This window comes from Heliangelus exortis, chromosome 8, assembly GCF_036169615.1.
Source record: "Heliangelus exortis chromosome 8, bHelExo1.hap1, whole genome shotgun sequence".
Classification (NCBI taxonomy): Eukaryota; Metazoa; Chordata; class Aves; order Apodiformes; family Trochilidae; genus Heliangelus; species Heliangelus exortis.
The window spans coordinates 18,633,312-18,653,391 of record NC_092429.1 but is presented as its reverse complement, the minus strand read 5'-3'; the positions used below and the strand labels follow the sequence as shown (position 1 = coordinate 18,653,391).

The window sequence follows — 20,080 nt, the reverse complement described above, 5'->3', positions numbered from 1 at the left end:
AGCACTCAGTTAATTAGCAAGGAAATCAAGACAGTTTACTTCTAACCAAATGCATTGTCCTTTCCCCATTTAGTCACTGTATGATTTGTCTCCCAGATGAATATATCAATAATTCCTGGTAGTCTATTTGCAGCTCTCTTCTGTATTGTTTTGTTTTTTGTTTCTTTCAATTTCCATGGAACCTTTTTTTTTTTGTTTTTTTTGGGGGGGGAGGAAAATAGTGTATTTTCAATAAAAGCATATTTTATGTTCTTTGGAGTAGGGAAAGTGCATATTAGCCAGGCCTATATAATTGTAAATATATATTCTGAGAAATTTGGTTGTTGAGTAGAGAAGTCTTATCAACATGGGCAGTGGTAGCACAACTTGAAGGTTTTGTTGAATTTCTTTGGCTACAGTATAAAAAGGGAATGAATGATTCATTAAACTTCTCTTAGTGGTTAGTGGTTTAATAATATGGACTAAAAACTTAATATAATTAAAATATTTAATATGGCCTTTTTGAGTCTTGATATTACTTTATAATTCATTTAGATACTTAAGGCTGGATAAAAATACTGATGTAACACAGGTTAAAGAAGAGCTAAGAATCTGCACTAAAAGTAGCTGAAATCACAACCAGTTCTGATATTTAATAAAAGAAAAATTCCAGGAAGCTGTCCTTGAGGAATCTAATCTCCAGCTTCAGCTTCTGGACACCCTGTCCCTGAAATCTTTTGGCCTAACTAAAGAAGATGAAAAAACTATTCTTTGATTATTCATAGTAAACCTTTTTTTATTTTTTAACCTTCTTTTATGATCAGTCTCTGCTGTGTCAAGTCTTCTGATTATAACATCATAATTATGATAAATAAGAAACAAAAAAATTGCCCTAATAGTTCACAAAAAAGTAGAAATCCCCCAATGTCCGTTCATGTTCTATGTTCTCGATAAAAATTATTTTGTCTTGTATCAATTATTTAACAGTCCTCTTAACTCCCCACAGAAGATAAAGGCAAACATAAGAGATGGCTTGCCAAAATAACAGCTTTTTAAATTTTGAATTGCTATAAAATATTAGCATGTGGAAAATTTAGTTTGATCTTCCAAGAGTGTTACCAAAAATGTTTCAGAAAGCAAGCCAGTATGTACTGAGACAAGAAAAGGAAACAATGTTGATAAAGTATCACTGTGAGAAAAAGAACCTAAACATTCTGTGAAATTGCACAAATAATCTTGTTCTAAAAGCTTGCTTTCCAAACTATGAAAGATAAAGTTTGTTTTAAAATATGAAGTTTATATAAATATGCAGTTAAAATTAGGGTCCTTATAAAAAAATGTTGGCATTAAGAAAACCCAACAAACCAAAACCTAAACCAAACCAAATGCCAAGGAAATGCCAACCAATTCTGTCAGAGTGTGCTGAGAATCTTCTTTGGGCGCAGAAACTCTAAGCAGAAGGAAAGAAAACCCATTCCAAAATAGCAGCAGGTGAAACTACCTGCCTTGGATGTATGATGCAGGGACTTGTCTTTGGGTTTTATTTCTTGCATTTCTAGATCTCAGTAAGAGTCTTTGCAGTGTGAGAACAACATTCCCTTTCAAACCTAGGTGAAACTGTATGTTGAAAGGATGGATATTCAAACTCCAGATAATGTTTACAGGCTTCATCCATACCTTTCCTGATGGTACTCTGAGAAAGAAAGCCTTCCTTTTTTGAGTTCTTTGTTTTTAATTTTTTTCAGCTGATTCTGTACTGTCACTGTGTGTAGATCATGCATAATATCTATTGGAAGCTTCAAAGTTCTTTAAAGAATTAAAGTTGTCAGACCAAGTCCTCAGAAATTAATTGCAAAACTGTGAAGTGCTGAGTAGAATCATAACTCAATTTCTTGAGTTATCTTGACACAACATTGTTTTCTGTATTCTGTGCTTTCCTGACTTCATTCCAGTCTTTCTCTGCAGTCCCTCTAGTCAGAGGTGTTTGGGTGCTGGATGCTGTCTAGCTCTTTGCCATCCAGTCTACAGCCAGTGAGAGCAGGACTCCCAGGTGTTTTAGTGGCTTTATTGTTGTATACCCTTAGCTGAGTGGAACAGCAATTATATCATGATTGCCAAGACTTTCTGGAAGATGATAGTCCACAGTTATCATGTCCATCTTGGAAAAATGAACAATGCAATTTACTTACCAAGTTTGCATATCCTGTTTATGCTCAAAGAGCTATGTATTTCCTCCACTGTTGATAGTCTGCTAAACTGTATCACTAAAATTCAGTCAAGTTCTGTAATAGTGGGGGGAAAAAATCCACTTTTGTGCTTTTGATTTTCCTCTGACCTTTGAGTTTTAGTGTGGCTCATGAATTCAACTTCCATTTTTTTTTCACATTTTTAAGGTTTTACTCTTTTTTTGTAAGAAGCTCTTTAAAATAAGACCTTCTGCTCCTGCCTTTTCTCATGGCTGGGATGTGTGAAAAAAGCAGGCTGTTATGATACAATAATTAACTAAAAACAAGAACACAAAAAATCCATTTTCCTTCTTTGTTACATGAATTAATTTAATGGATATTTTATGTTGTAGACTAGATTTTTTTTTTTTGTCTTTTTCTGCTTAGTGTTGTGTTTTTTTAAGTAAAGGAAAACTACAAGTTGATATAGGGATATGTATATATATATATATATCTTTTATACACATATATATAAGGCAGAGTTTTGCCCATCTGATGTGACAAGAGTGCAGTGGGGCAGGACAGCCTTTTGAGAGGGACTTCAAGGGGTACCATTTTAGCTGGAGGCAGAACATGAAGTTTTTTGTGCAACTGAGAGGTGTATCTGATGGACTGAGACTGGCTTGGGCCTAAGGTTGCACAGTTATCTCCATCCTACAAGCCAATCTACATGCATGGTGCAGTTTGGGCACCCAAAGGCACATGCTGCTTCTTTTCAAATAGAAGCTTTTTGAAAATCTACTGTCCATCCTATCCTGTGCCATTTTGGCAGTCTCAGTAAAATAATCCAAGGAGCACAGACATAGCTGGCACTGAGCTGGAAGCACACTTTTACTTAAGATGTTGAGAAAAGCTGAAATTCCTGCTGGCTGCAGACAAGCTGGATTGAATATGTCTTGTTTGTTCTGGCTGTGATAACCCTTTGACAGCAAAGAGTTGAAATCAAAAACTGCTTTCTCTCCCTCCCCGGTTGCCTGGCAACCTCCTTCCTCTTATTAGCATATGATTTCTAGTCCTTTTTTATTTCATCAGTACAGTGTTACACACTCTGCTCCCTGCCCTGTGCTGTTGCCTTTGAGAAGAGCAGCATTTGTGCCTGTATATGAGACTTCGGCAAGTATGTGATTTGGCAAAGAAATCAAACATTTGGGATTAGGAAACCTTTGGCCATAAATGCCTTATCAGAAGCTCAGAGGGGGGTGTCTGTGTGGGCATGTTATTCAAAGTCTTTTTGTTTTAATTTTCTGTCATTTGTATACTAAGAGCAGAATTCTTCTTGCAGATCAGCACAGCATAAATCTCTTCTATCTTCACATGTGCAGAGCATCAGTTTGTGAAATGTGCAAACAGAGATCAGCTACACAGATTTTGGTGGGGATTTTTTTTGTCTTGATCTGTATGCAGTACAAATGCAATGCCATAATTCAAAATGTAAATATAACCCCTCCCCATATATATCCAGGTCAAACTTGGACTAGGGAAGAGCGCAAGTAAAGAAGTGGAGGAAATGAAATTATCTGATTTTTCTGCTTACTGTAATGCTTATTAGAAACAAGAGGAACATTTTGTCTTCAAATTGGCCAGATGTATTCTTTTATGAAAGAACGGGTGATTCAGATGGGGTCTTAAGTTTAATTTTAAATTCCTTTTTTTTACTGCTCAAACATTCTTACAACTGCAAGAAATACTGAGAACCTTTTTGTTATTGCAGATGGCTAAGAACACAGGATTCAAGTGGGCAAGCTTGTTTAAATATAATTAGAAAAAAACAGCAAGAACAAAAATTCGGAGACGCACAGTAAGGATGAAATGCCAAAGCAAGTACATTTGAGGTCTGTTTAGATCAAGATATGTACAGTTTTTTCCTTAATATTATCCAGTTCATAAACTATTACCTAGTTAAGTTGTACTAGAATTACCATTCTCATCCCAGATTTACACCAAAGGGATCCAGTTTTCTGTGCAAGAGGAAAGAATGCAAGCAGCTGTTTGTGAAGCAGTTCTGATATGTACTCTGTCCCTGAGCCAGCTCAGAAATCACTGTGTAACTTTTCCTAAGTGCCTTCCAACAGAAGAGGGGTTTATTCCCCTTAGAAAGGCAGCATCTGGATGACTAGAATATCTATATCAAACCCAGAAATGTATTTATTAAGGGCTTGGGGTAAATGAAGGTTCCACATTAACGAGTGGTAGGCCTTAGTCAAAGCCATGAATGGCCTTAGATGTCAGTATATTAGCATGGACTTTGTGTGGTGGTGGTGGGGTTCATGGCCAGTACTCGGGTTGTGCTGCTCAGGCTGGGGATGGGGAGAAATGCATCCATAACTTTGTGAAGTCTCAGAACAAATTAAATAATCCACTTTTTCAACCTCCTTTTTTTTCTTATGCTGTGAACTGAATTGGCCAATTTCACATCTGCTCTCTGTCAAATACTCGTGAAACATCTTGTCTCTAACCATGGTCAGAGAAGCCTCACTAAGCCAATGTGGATTTTTGAGTGTTTTTAGGTCTTGCAGAGACTTTACCCTTTGAAATTAGGCCCCACCTATAAAGCATTTTGCTTTTAAAAATGCTTCCACTATTCATTTGTATAGTTTCAGCAAGCTTTATTAGTATGATAAGTATTAATATATGTGATGCTGGTGTTTTATTAGTAAATTTAAAGTAATAAATGCAATGAAGTCCCTGAAAGGCCAAACCTTTCATCTCTGCTCAAGTTAAGGTTCAGTTTTATTTTCAGTATGACATTTGCTGCCTGAAGTGTTACAAGTGACTTGACCTTAAAATTACGCTTATTTTAGTTCATTGAAATGGTTGGCCTTTCCAGTTCAACTTGACACCAACAGTGCAAATGGGAGAAGGCAGACATGCTTGCATTTGAAAGCTAATTAAAAAAATATCTAGGTGTTGAATCTAAATATTTCCATTTAGATGGGATGGTAGCCATCAGCTAAAGGCAATCATGGTGCATTCCGACATTTTAATTTGAGGCTCAAAAACAATTATGTATGTAATTTAAGAGGGATGTATGCAGGCAGCCAAACTGTCTGATTTACATGTCTGGCTCGTGTATGCAGTTTTTTGATAGATGTACCTGTGCACACCATTTGGAGAATGTAGAAATGAGGTGGAAAAATTGAAAGCTGCTGTGAAAGTTTGGTGTTAGTTAATCTCTTCTTCCTGATGATCTGTTTCTTTCAAGTATTAGTCCTATGAGCAATGTCATTAGATTTATATTTATTATGGAGATCGGAATCTGCCATTTTCAGATGGGTTATCGTACCTAGTTTATTTATTATATTGCTGCACACTTTTCATGTTTTGTTCTTGTGATTTTGTGAGCTGTGCTCTGAGAAGCCTCATTTGTATTGAAACTTCTGTTGGAATGAGCTGTCATGGCCAAAAGATTTGACCAGCTTGGAGAGGATGAAGCAGGCTGCTGTGTTCGAGGTGCATCACGGGCATTTGGGCTACTGTTTCCTAAGCTGCTGTGTTTGGTTGGGCTGTACACTCTGTCCAGGGCTGTATACCCAGCCTTAAGGGAGGTCCTCATACTGCTCAGCTGCATCTCCCTTTGCTCAGTCAGGAACAATAATAAGCTCTGAAGGTAACCCTCTGTGTTCTTGAGTTGAAAGGACAGAAGACAGGACATGTCCTCCTGTGTTAGGAGAAACAGGCTCATAAGTAAGTGGAGGGATCTTCAGGGAAGGAGAACTAAAAAAGGCACTGCAAGCAAGCTATTGCTGAACTTAAAAATCCCAGCATTTTCCTTGACAGCCATTACATTGTTAGCATCTATACTAGCATCTAGCTCTTTATAAAAGACTTGGTTTTGCCTTGATTGTGAAGAGCATCCTCTGAAAACCAAGTCCATTCTTCTCTTAACAATAAGCTGAACAGCCTCCTATCCGGGTGTGTCTAGCAGCCATGCAAAACTCCAGAGTGCATCTGTGAAAGTAGGTAGAGGTGATGGAATAGGTTATTAAAAATGTAGACCCATAATATGAATAAAAAAGATTGGAAGTATAAAGAGAGGTTTTACACCTGGAAGTTGTTACAGTTATTTAGATTGAGCGAGAATAATAACCAATTGTTTTCTAAGATGTATGACACATTTATGAAAAACCTTGTAGGATAAATGGATCTTTTTAGTATGCTACTTCCACAAAGGACTCCATGAATAAAATAATAGTGAGAGAACTCTCAGTGGATGCTGAATACTGCTAATTGATGAAATTATTACTTATTACACTGCAACTGAACTCTGCTTAGAAATACTATTTTCAGTATGATTTTTTGAAAATGACAGCTGAGATGTATTGAAAATGAATAGTGATAATTTCTTGATATCTTTGAAATGAAGGATATTTCAATGACAGTTAAAACTGAGAAAAGTTTTTTTTTTCCTTTATTTTTTTCCCCTGTAACTGTTCAGATCATGGAATATTGCTATGCAAATAAAAAGAACTTTTCTGAATTCAATAAAGTAGACTTAATGTGGATTTATGAGGCATTTAAAAAATAATTTCAAGTATTCTTATTTATAATAAAACAGTCAATTATGTGTGTCAGCAGTTCTTATATTATGTCACATTTTAAGCTTGAAAATGAGGTTTGTGAGATAGGGTATAGCCATTGCATTTAGAAAAACTGTAATTGTAAATTTAATCAGTACTGAAAAAGTACACCATCGCTTACTGCTCAGGGCAAAAATACTGGGGAATAAGTACCAGGTTTGGTTTGGATTTAGTACTAGTGAATTTAAAGCCAGCTGTCTCTAGTGGTGTGCCATTTTAGGTCTGTGTACTATCTCTGAAGTTATCAGCAATTGGTGTGAGGATCTGCGTGCAATATATCACACGCAGCGTGATCTTTGGAATATAACTACAGGTGCTTATGAGAAATTATTTCAGTCTTAAATTTGTTCATCAGTGGTAGAGGTGTACCTCCCTCCCTCTTAATCTTGTCAGTCTTCAGAATTTGAGGGACAAAGCAACCTTGTGTAAATTCACTAGCACATGTGTGTGTGGGTGTGTGTTGTAATGACAGGAACACAAGATGGGAAATTAGAGGTGGTTCCCAGAGTTATTCTGCTACCATTTAAAAACTGTGCTTGATATTGTCCTTTTTTCAGTTCCAACTGAAGCCACAAAAATGTAAGGGTTTTTAGTATGCTTGTACATAGCTCTCCAAAGCAGATGGAAGTTAGAGTGTGACAAAAGGGTTGGGAGGAAAAAAAGAAAATTCAAACAAGATAACCACAACAGAAGCTGTTCTGGAACACAGGTGATAAAATGCAGAAATGAAATTAATATAGAACAGAAAAAATGAATATATCTATTCTCAAAAAACCTGCAGTTGGAGTAAAATGTCAGCAGTACCCAATACTATTGACTGCTGAATGGCCAATTCCTCTTTGTTAGGATATGATAAGAAACAGTTTTCAGAAGAGTGTGGAATATTCTTAAGTAAAGCAGAGTAGCTTGCATGCTGCTAAACCTTGGCACAAGGTGAGGAGATAAGATGAATCGATTTAGGAACCTGAGAAACATTTAGCACAAAAGCAAAGTTAACTTATTTTTAACTCCTGGTGTAATGGTCTCTATGCATTTAATCAATGAGTCTATAATGAAAAATATATTTGAGGGTCTTGAGGGCTGGGTCAAAACTCTTAGTGATGGAGCAGTGTTCTCGTAATTCTTGCTTTTGTAATCATAGGTGAGCACTTAATTAGCTCAACTTCATCCAGGTTTGCCTTCCATTCTGGTCAGTGGAAAGCAGGTAGTCTCGTAGCAGAAATGTGGTTTGTTGTAATAAGTAGGAGAGTTAGAATATAATACTACTACATACAACATCCTTTATAAAGTATTTTAGAAATTGGTTTTCTGTATAAGCATGTGAGAAAGTATGGCAGATTTTTTTTTTTTTAATTTTAGTTTTTAAGATTGTCATCTCTGACTCTGACCCACACATTCAGCAGTATTTGATGCCAAAATTGTTGAATAAGAATGAAGAAGTTTTGGAATTGCCTCATGTTCCTCAGTACCTGCATGTGTTCCATTGCCATCTAGAACACATGTGATGTCTTATGCATTTCTAGAATGGCTTTCATGGCTTAAATGTGTCAGCGTAAGATTACTGTGAGCTTCTACAAAAAGAGACAACAACATATTTAAAGGAAAAGGATAAATTGGCAACAATTCCCATTTTCTTACTTTCATGGGCTGTTCTATGTTCTTGTTTGAGAATTCGCTGTGGTATTTTTTTCAGTTGTTAGATATTTGATAATATTTTAATATGTTACTTGACATATAAAACCCTTGCTGTTTATAGTATATAACTAAAAATGCTTCACTCTTCCATTTTATTTCTGTGTGCTGAATTATTTTATCTTTCCTTTTGCATTAGGAGGTACACGTACTAGAAAATCAGTAGTTCAGTTTTTTATTTTACCATTTCATTAAACAGTTGCCACTGAAATTTTTATGGAAGTTTGCATGTTAGTTGCACGTAGGTAAGTTTACTTCTTTCATCTGAATGTTGCAACAGACTTAGGAAGTCAGTACAGATAGGCAAATTCTTAGAACAAATACAAATGTTCATGGGTGTTGTGCTACATCTTTTAGATGTACATTGTAACTCTCATTGGACTGGCATCCTCCCATATTGGACTTTGAAAATCACCTTTTAACAAAGTTTTCAGAACATTGCTATGCTCAGCTAAAATGAGTTCTGCTGATTTTGCCAATGATTAAACTTAAAGCAGTAATAACTTTTAATGCTAATTTCCCTCCTATAATCAAAAGTCAGTAGAGCATTAACTTTTCATTAACTGACATGTCTCTAATGCAAGTTTGGGTTTTGGTTAAGCAAACACCCACAATCAGTTGTTCAATTAAAGGTTCAATAATAGGGATACAATGGCTTATTTCTTATTTTGGCTCTAATATTACTTCCAAAGGCAACTGAGATTGCTTTTAGTCTGCTTGTCTTCTTGCAGAAAAAAGTGAGATGTAACTGTATGTGTATGATAATGATCCATTTTGCTGTGAGATATTAATTAAATGACTCTCTTGATGAGTAAGTAGTTACAAATGTTACTTAGTATTCCTCGTGTAACAGAGCAATTAGATGTGCGAGCGATCCAGGCATAGATAAATATTATAGTGAAGAAACAGCAATCTCCTTTTATAATTGTGATGCAGTCCTGAATATTTACTGAAGCTTTAAATTTTGATTTGCAAAAAAGGGAGATTTGTTTTTAGGAAGATGGAAAAAAGTAATTTGGTATGTAGTGAGTTTTGTAAACTGTGGAGAACATGTGTGTGCTTACTGTTAAAGGAACAATAGCCATGGAGCAATGAATCAAGGCTATGACATTAATTGCTCTGGTTTTTCTAGACTTAGCCAATTCAAATTCACTGGATGGTTAAAGACTGTACAGTTAGAGAGAAAATGTATTGAAATGTATGTGCAGAAGGATAGCTGCATCAATGTTTAAACTCCTCTATTTTTAAGGACTATAAGCTAAATAATATTATAGTCAACAAAATGGATACATGATAGTGAATACAGCTTTGAGTAAATCCAGGAGAGCTGTGCTCAGATATGTCTTCTCTGAATGTGTGATGTTAACCCAAGCAGCTTTTGGTGTAGTGTACTCCTTATAGTGTGAAAATGTGACTTTATCACAGAATAGGAGGTTCCTGGAGGAGCTTCGGTTCTGAGAACTTCATCTTATGGCACAGTGGATGTATATGTGCATGTGCTTGGGTTCAGGGGGTGAATAATTAATTCACTGAATTCTGGGCTATTATTTGGATACTTAAGCACGGAGGATGTGTATTCACTTCAGTTTTCCCTGTGAGGGTCAAGGTGCTTCTGTTGAGATTATCTGTGTCAAGGAGGCAGCATGCAGAGTTTCCAGCCTCATAATTTACCACCCAGAGCTCTTCCAATAGAGAGCAGCAGTTGGTATCTATGGGAAGCAAGTAACTTTTTTTTTTTTTTTTTTTTTTTTCTCTTAATAAACCTTCTAGAGTTAACAATAATACCCAGCATTAATGTGTTGCTGAGGTAGAAAAATCAAACTCTTAATTGAAAGTTAATGTATCAACAAAACTAGGTTTAGGTAAACTATGTTTACGGTTGTGTAATTTTTAAAAAAATCTGTAATGCATTAACTTTATTTATATAACAGAAAGTGTGTGAGGTGTACCACACTTTTGTTAATATAGACATATTCATAACTAAGACTTTCCTGACTTTTGTGGGAGTGATTTAGCTCATTTTGTTAAGAGTATTTACATACTGTAGGGAAATCTGAGGACCATGAAAAATGTGCAGTAGAAATTCTGTTTTGATTCTTGGGCATGGACACACAGGGTCACCTGGAGAATGGATCTTTGTTGAGAGAGGGTTGTGGCAGAAAACACATCTGGTAATATCAGAAATAGTTCTTTGGGTGTATCCTTTCTGAGTCCTATGCTGTCTGGGGTCCTTTCTAAACTGGGTTCTCCAAAGGCTGACCACACTATTCCCCTGACATCTCTGTTCATTTCACACTTTGTCTGGCTTTCTATGGCTTTCATCACCTCACAATTAAACCAGGCCTGAGCTACTGTGAAAACAGTGTTTTTTACTTTTGAAATTTTTTGTTATTTTCTAAGATGTTATGTTAATTTTTTGTAAAGATTCTTGTTTAGGGTTTTCATTACGGAAATACACTTTTGACACAAGTATCAATTTATGGAATATTCTGTCATACTCAGGAGGGAGACATTCACAACACGCCCTTGTTTTTCAATAAAGAAAAATGGCATATAGCTAGCTTCTCTGAGACATGACACCACAGATACTTAGCTCTTGAAATCTTGTTTATCTTTTAGAGTTACACACTCTCCTAGGATTAGAACTTTCACTTGCTCATTTAGTAATGAAACTTCAACTTATAATAGTTAGGGACTTCACACAGTGTTTGAAGTGCTGCATCTAACTGTTAGTGCTTCATGCAGCTCTCCAGAAAGCAGACTATATGTGAGAAATAAAATGAGAACTAAGCAATTCCATTAAGATATGAATAGAAAGAGTTCATGCCTCAGTCATCTTTTTCTTAACTGACATTATTTTTAAACACAACTCCATTATTCTGGGTCATCTAATCTCGTGAAAACAAATACTTCTAGATTGAGTTCTTTGGTCTTTGACTGACTAATGCTATTGAAATTAGTTTAATGTTCAGATAGCCTAGAAAATATCAGGGGAAAAAACCCAGGTACTTCCTCCAACATAAGAAGGATCTGCTGGAGTGAGTCCAGAGGGCCACCAAGATGATCAGAAGGATGGAGAACCTCTCCTGTGAAGACAGGCTGAGAGAACTGGGGTTGTTCAGCCTGGAGAAGACTCCAGGGAGATAATTTAGTGATGTTTCAGTACCTGAAGGGGGCCTATAGGAAAGCTAGAGAAGGACTTTTTTCAACCACATATTAAAATAGGGCAAAGGGGAACGGTTTCAAGCTGGAAGAAAGTAGATTTAGGATAGATGTTAGGAAGGAATTCTTTCCTGTGAGGGTGGCGAGATGCTGAAACAGGTTGTCCAGGGAAGTTGTCCAGGCTGCCCTGTCCTTGCAAGTGTCCAAAGCCAGCTTGGGTGGGGCTTTGAGCAACCTGGAGTAGTGGGAGGTGTCCCTGCCCATGCAGGATGCTTCGAACTAGATGGTCCCTTCCAACCCAAACTATTCTATGATTGTTTCTGTCAGTGAATTAACACTTGTATAGCTATGAAATTAATTGTTTAGTATCCTCATTACACTTAGAAAAAATATGTTCTCATTAAGTTCACTTGGTGAACATATGTATCTTGCAATACATTTAATGTTACTTACTGTGAGGGAGATTGCAACCCTTTTTAAGGAAATTGGGCAGATTAATGGAATGGGGTGGGTTAGATTGCTCTCCACATGTGTTCCCTAGCATGCCTAGCCCTACTCCTGAATTTTAATTGCTATATGTAAGAGTTTAATTGAGGATGCTCTGTGAAACAACTGGAATAAACCAGGATATAACCTGTGCACTACAGGGGCTGGGCTAGGTGACTGAGCGGGATGCTAAAACAAAGCAAATAACACATGGGACCACCTGTTATGCCTGTGGTCTTAGTCTGCATGTGAACAGTTGCATTTTCAGAAGCTTCCTTGCAGCTGTGTACATATTGATCTGTGGTGAGCTTCAGAAGGTGTTTTGGGGCTGTTCATATGAAATTTCCCCAACATGCTATAGATTGTGGACAGAATCCATGAAAAGAGCAAATTAATAATTTGTCTGATTAAGAAGTAATTTGAATACTGCAACCAGTGAGAGAGTCTGAGTTTGTATTTTTCAGATTCTTATTCTGGCTTTGAATTACCAGTAAAAACAATGAGAATTACTAAGGACTTAATACTCCTGGTACAACTCATTGGCTTCAGTAGAAGGACACATTGCTAAGGAGTTTACTTTGGGGCAGGGAAGGAAAAAAAAAAAAAGCCGAAGACTTAAAAGCTTTTTAAAAAAAAGCTTTCAAAACTGTGTCATATACTTTACAATGGCAATGCTAGACTAGCATTTGATGACTGGTATGCAGTTACTGCAGTTCCACCTATGATGTAAATTGTACTTTTTTATTAACACCATCCTCTCTCTGCCCGCTCTTCCCTCCCACCCCACCCCTGCTGGTGTTGGAGCAGTAAGCACTCAGCATAGTGCTTCCTTAACTTTATTTTGCTGAATATGCATTTAATTAAAAATCAGATTTAGTTGCAATAGCTTCTTATGATTTCAGCTAAGAGTTGCTTTACGAGGTGGGAATAAAATGGGAGTGACACTTTTAATGCTGTATTTATATATTTTTATATAATTTTTATATATTTTTGCTGGATCACCATAGAGCGTATGCTAAACCTGTTTTAATTTACCTGAAAATGCTGTATTTGAAACAGGACTTCCAGCTGAAGAACATGTCCTACCTCAAATGACTTTCTTAAAATAATTAATTTTGGTATAATATTAATTCTAAATAAATTGCTGACTGTAATATAACATACAGTTTTAAAACTTTTACAGCCTTTTTATTAATACATGTTAGTGAAGATTAGAGCTAATATGTTTTGTGTACACTTGTTAATCATGGCCTTTAAAATAGAGGCTGAGCAATAAGCATCTATTGCATAGCTTATGGCAAGTTTATTCTCAAAAGCTATGTTACTGTGTTGGCAGAGATCAACATAACCATTTGTCATTAAATCCTCAAAATTTAAAAGCTGTAGCTGTACATGCTAGGCATTCTCAATGTACAGCACTTATGAGTAGTTTATAGCAGTTTAGAATACTTGCAGCTGAAATCAATATGTATTTGCTATAATGAATACGTTGCCTTCTGGAAGAGAATATTTTAGGGAATTAAGCCATTCTTAATTTTTTTTTTTAGCTTCTAATAATCTTAATCTTTTAAAAGACATAAAAGAAATCATGTTGTTAAATGAATTCCTTAAGGTAGTCGTATTTGAAGGAATCATCTGCAATAAATACTGTGTTCTGTAGAGACGGGCTGCTTGGCTCCCTTCCCAAAGTGAAGTCTTCAAATAATTTATGAAAATAATGAAAGTATAATAATTTGGTGTCCATAATGATGTGTGCTGTGCATGTTGTGTGGCTGTGACAAGTTTGTACTTGTGTACATGGGCTGAATTTACTTCTGTGCACTTAGTCTGTTTCTTTCTCCATCAATGCAGTACCAAAATGGATTTCTACAAAGATACAGCTGTGTTATGTTCTGATTTGTAGCCAATCCAATGATAATGGATTTATACCTACTTTATTTTTAAGGAAGTAAATGTGGCCTTTTACATAAAGACTAAATATATAATTCGTAAGTTCCCCATTACTATACAAATAGCATCTTACTCTGAAACCCAAAGTTCATAGCACTCTGAAAAGTGATGTATTATGTATCTACATTCTACATTGGGGAACTTGAGTCTTGCCCTTTGAACATCTGGAGAGATCAAACAACAGCTCGTCTGGCATGAATGAGAATTTATGTAGCAAAATAAGAATGGGATCAGGGCAAGCAAGATTGCAGATGCCCAGATAATTCTCCTCACCAGTGAGGTCTCCCACTGGTTGGATAGCCAGTGTGTTTGGGAGACTGCAGATCTCGGGATTCCATTCTTCCATGTCCATGGTGGTTTATTTTAGTTTAGCTGGGTGCCTTCCTTAAGTGTCAGTTGCAACACTCCCTCTAGAACTTTCTTTTCTGTAATTATCCATTTACTGTTTGCCCTACCTGAATTTGTTAAATTTACTGAATGTCTGACTAGCCATAAGCTGCAGAAAACCAACTTGGGAACTGAAATGAATAGCAAGAAAACACTCTCACTAATCTTTCTCTCTGACAATTTAACAGACCCAAAAGCATCTACATTACACTCCTGTTTAGGCAGTTAACTTCTGAGTGGTTCCTAAACACTTGGGACCTCCAGCAACAGCAGCCACCTTGGTCAGCAATCCAAGATTTAGACAGATAGTGTATTATTTAGGTAGTGAGACTACAAGCAATTTTTATATTGTGTATGTGATTTAGTGTGTTCTGTGCCAGTTTTATTTCAGACTTAATTCTGGGACATGATGCGCTACAAAGTCCTTTTGGATTTCTGTAACTGTTGTGCTTGGAGCCGTGCTCCTGCTGCAGAATTCCAACAGGAGCAAACATATGGGGATTCTTCCGTCCTTGGCTTGCCCCACCATTTGTTCCACGTTTTAAACCAACTGGTGCTGTACCCAGTGGAGTACATCTGTTACAGTTTATTACTAGAAATCTGCAATTCATTTCAGTTTGCTAAAATAATTCTAATATGCGTGGCCAAGGGTACTGCACTGAACAATTAAAAAAGAGAGTAGGCAAAATTTTGCTGGAGCGTCTGTGATTCAGTATGTACTGCCCAGTTTGGGTGATTTGGACACTCAACAGCCTATAACCAATGAGTCAGATGTGCTCTGACAATTTAGTTTGATCTTCTTGAGAAATTAAAGTAGCAACTGAGATGCTGTAAGTGACATTCCTTATGTGAATGCCCCTGCTCTGTTTTAATTAAGAATGAAATAAATTAGCATTAACCACCACTGAATGCATTTGGTTATCACATCTCGCCTAAGGTATTCAGGTAGGTAACACCCAGAGCAGTCTTTACAGCTGGAATTGCAGAGGTACATCTCATTACACCTTCTAATTCTTCCCAAAAGTCAGCAGCATGGAGGCTGCTAAAATAGACCATAGCTTTTTGAATGTTGTAACCCACTTTTTTTGTCAGGCAAATCTGGGCTATGTACTGGGCTATGTTGTTATTCGCAGGTAGAATTTTCAAGTAGGCAAGATTTCTGTTTTGTGGGAAAAATGGATTACTGATCAGTCCAGAGTAAGCATGAAATAGTTTATTAGAACTTGACTCCTTTGCATAAAAAAAAAAAATTAAAAAAAAATCCCATAAACATCAGCGCAATAAAATCTTAATGCAATAGAATAGGTTACTTTTTCATCATTATCACCTGTGCCAGCAGACTTTTAAAATATATAATATTCATTACCCCATCATATTCACAGAGACAGTTCAGCCTCCATTTCTGTAAGTCAGTCTCACATCTTTTGATACATAGTAGCAGGATAAGCACACCCTATTCACCACAGTGGGGAAGTACAGTGCTAAAATAAAGGTTTTTTGTTTTGTTTTTTTTAAAGAAAACTTACAAAACCAATCCAGGAGTTACAACCAATATGCCTGTTTTTGTTCTCCATCACAGACCTGAGTCTGGATCTGTCACTTGCACTCTGTTCACACTCACCAGTTGCATTAAATGAAGTCAGTTTTGCTACAGAAATCTGTCATTTGCTTGATGTGAGAAAGAGATTGGCTTCCAAAAAACTAATTTAATTTTTTGAGTTATGCTAGCATAACGAAAGTCATTACAAACTTCATTCTGCCTGTGTCATCAGACCACCGCTGTCATTTAAAATTACAACTAAATTTCCAACATTTGTTTGAATTCTTGCAAATAGAAGTACTGTAAGAGAAATGAAGTTAACTTATCAGCTCACTAGGCATAGAAGCATGTTCCTGTGAAGGAGAATTTAGTTTTTACAGAAAGGATGAAACATCCAGAAATAACCTACATTAGTTTAAAATATTTCTGCATGTTTTGCTTTACAAGTGTTACTTAGAGTAAAATAATGAAGCAAAATTGTGTATTTTTGTATGCTGTATGTAACAAACACCCAGGGGTGAAAACCACCGTCATGGCCAATAAATATAATTTTGTTCTTTAGCAGTCCTAGAAATGTCTTTAAATATTCAAAATCTAAGTGTTGCAGACAATAGAAATCTAAACAAATTAATATGAAGTTTGGCTATAATATTGCTAATTGTGTTTTGGGTTTGCTTGCCACTGTAAACATGTGTGTGAGGTTTGACTTAAGAGGCTTTCAAATTTTTTGAATTTTTTTGTCTGTATTTTATTATTTTCTGTTCTCTTTTTATAGAACATTCTGGCTTTAAACCCACGAAAACAGAGGAATGCAACTCTTCATTCAACTGCAGCAAAGAAGCAAGTCAAGAAACAATGGAAGAGGAATTCAGACAAAAACTGCTCAGTAAGTGCACATTTATTGTTGCATGTGGAACATGCAATAATCATTGAGGCTGAAATCTCAGTTGCATGAGAAGTTAAAATTTTGAGTTTCTTATGTTGTTCAGTAGCCAAATTTGGCTCTTAGGTCTTTTCCAAAGACACAAAGTAATTTTGTGTTGAGCTATTTACTTTTCAGAACCTAGGACATGCCATACCTTTCCCCTTTTTTATAATTTAGTTAATCTTTTTCCCCTTTGGCAGAGGAATCTGATCTCTCTCAAGTATCAAGTGGTCTCACAGCTGGCCGACCACCTCCTGAGCCTAGCAGAGCCACTTGCTCTTTCTGGGTAGCCAGTGGCAGATGCCTCTTCTCTACCCTGGTGGGATGCTGCCCACTTGCTCCTTTTATTTCTCTTTTCCAAGAATATCACTGGGTAGAGCAGCACTTCACTATCATTTCTGAGACTTTTAATTGTGATTTTATTTCGGTTCAGAAATAGGGGAACCCATCATATAGAATCATAGAATGTCAGGTTGGAAGGGACCTCAAGCATCACTTGGTCCAACCTTCTAATATTATTGTTTATATGATATGTCTCAGCACCCCATCAAGCTGTACATGTGTGTCAGCACCCTGTCCATATATACCTGTCTTACATACTGTGTGTATATAGAGAGCTACCTAGATATGTGCTATATATACATGACCACATATATACACATAATTTATATATAACTGCATAAAGCCTAGATTTAAAAAAATAGCTCTGGATTCTAAATTGTGTGTTGTATTTTTCAGGAAATAGGCAGTTTTAGAATAAATATTTTTTCATTATTAAATGTCTGTATTCTGTATTTTTGCCATTAGATACTATTTCTTCTCTAGGCATTTAGATTCCTGGTCTCAGTATGGTGTTTGACTAATCCTATCAGATTTTGTTGTCTCTGATATCTCATCTGATTAGAATGTTTGTAGTGTTTTATACTGTCTTCCTACAGATTCTCTTAGTATAAATTCAGAAGTCATTTAGGTATAGTGCTGTGACTTCATCCACAAACTGTTTCCTTCTGGATAAAATATTATGGTGTCTTTTCATAGTTTTGTCGAAACATTTTCTTTTACTACCTAGGAAAATTAGGGTTTGATAGTTGATATTTGTTTATTATTAAAAAAACTCACAACAAACCAACACAAACCAAACCAAAACCCCTGTAAAGTTCCTATTTTTGTCAAAGTCATGTAATCCAGTATGACCAACAAATATTTGCTGGGAGGAGCAACCAAAGGAATCAGCATTTCAACCATAATCTAGTATGTTTTCATTTCCATAAAATATTTATTTGGCTTTTATCTTTGCATTCTTTTAAAGCTGTCTGATGCTGCCTTTGCAGAATTACTGTTGGAGGGAAGGTGGGAGCATGAAAATACAAAACTAATTAAATTAACAGCCCTCAAAACTCTGAACAAAAGCTGCATCTGCTGAGGCATGCACACAGTGACTTTGTAATGTCTAATACACTTCCAGATGGCAGACTTACATATTTCTTCAGAATAATTACACAAGTGAAATTTTAACTCCTAGCCTGCTCTCTGAGACTCTTTGGGTTGCCTGTTGAGTGAGTCCTGAAGTGGAAACTGAGTGTCAATATCTTTCCTCAACAGTGGAAAAAAGGAAGGTTCAATTATGCTTTCAGTGAGGGCTGTTGTTTATTTATTGTATTAGCAACCAAATTCTGCTGTGAAAATGATTTGTAGGTGTAATACCAGTCAGCTTTCCTTCAGAAATTTTAGCTCAGAGATTGAGATCAGAGTATGTAAACTCTATTACTGAGTCACTCAGTATCAGTTCTAAACATTAGCATTAACATTGGTTTCTTCTGAGTCATGCCAAAAGATGCCACTAGTCTCTCTGAAGAAAAAAAGTTTTCTGTTGGTCAGATGAAATTAAAATTAGAAGAGTTTTGAGATGCTAATAGTAAATTAGTAAATTTAGTCATTGTAAATCTTGGAGAAGAAACAAAACTGTAAATCATACTAATTAATCAATTTACAGATAAAAGTAAAGCAAAGAAATGAACTGTGAATGCTGTGAGGACTCACTTTGATTTCAAAATTTTCCTAGGTAGTTTAAGATTGTATAGACATCCGATTTATGTTTTTATTTATGATTTCCATCTCACTATAATTCCATTTCTCTATGTATTTTTTGCTTGCTGACATTTAAATCACAAACTTGATGGGTGTGCATTGTGTGCATTTGCATTACACACAGCACACTGAATTCCTCACTTTATGAATAGCATTAGGGGACAAGTTCTGCTTTTACCTGGTAGATGTGCGGGTTCCTTATTTAATGAAATTCACCTCCGCAATTTTTATGGATTGACTTCCCAGTGGAGAACTCAATGGGATATTGTGGTCCTTTCTAAAATATTATTATTGTAGCCTTTTTAAAATAATGAACACTTGAAGGTACCTACTAAGGATAGATGAGAAGATGATACAAACCCACCTAGGTATTCAGACTTTCTTCAGCTTCTGCATTTAGAAATAATGGTAATAATTGCTCCAGATGGAAGAGTTGGAAGTATTTCAAGGAGAGAAGAAAGATGAAAAGGAAATGGGGTTTAGATTGGTTTGTAGTTAATTGCCATAGCCTGTAACAGTATTGATTTTCTGGCATTAGTAGCATTGTTCTTTACCCTTACATTTGCTAAGCAAGATCAGCATTGTGCCATGAGAGCCTCTCTTCATTGAAAAAAAAAAAATGCTCAGCTGTTTTTTGCGGGGGCATCACTTTTGGGCAAGAGTCCTTATTAAGTGTTCTATCATTCTTTCCAGCAATTAGAGAGACTCAAATTCTTCACCTTGTCTTTTTCTGTGCAACATTAAGGTGCAACTACTAGATTGCTCTATGCTAATGGTGGGTAGTGTGATTTGCAATTCATTGCAAGATGTATCAAGTTGCTCTCTAAATTGAAAGGACAAGGTTGCTCCCTAAAACAGTAGTAAAAGTTACCTAAAAACTTTGAACTTCTTTTTACTTGGATAGTATTTCTGTAGCTGTCACTGCTATGTATGAACATTCATAAAAAGGAATCCTTATTTTTTAAAAAAAGGGGTTTGTAAGGACCTCTTGGTTACAAATGTCCAAGCTGTCACAGAAAAAGCTGTAAATAAGATGATTCTTTCTCAGCTATATTTGTTTCTCTAAATA

At 36.1% G+C, this 20,080-nt stretch overlaps 1 protein-coding gene across 19 annotated transcripts in view; it reads left to right on the top strand.

The window, feature by feature from the left end:
• DPYD (dihydropyrimidine dehydrogenase) overlaps positions 1–20,080 on the top strand; it is a 344,906-nt gene that overhangs the window by 12,743 nt on the left and 312,083 nt on the right. For all 19 annotated transcript variants that reach the window (XM_071750810.1, XM_071750811.1, XM_071750816.1 and 16 more), the window contains exon 2: positions 16,774–16,884. In XM_071750810.1, the coding sequence (XP_071606911.1) occupies positions 16,774–16,884 (111 nt within the window). The remainder of the gene's footprint in view (positions 1–16,773; positions 16,885–20,080) is intronic.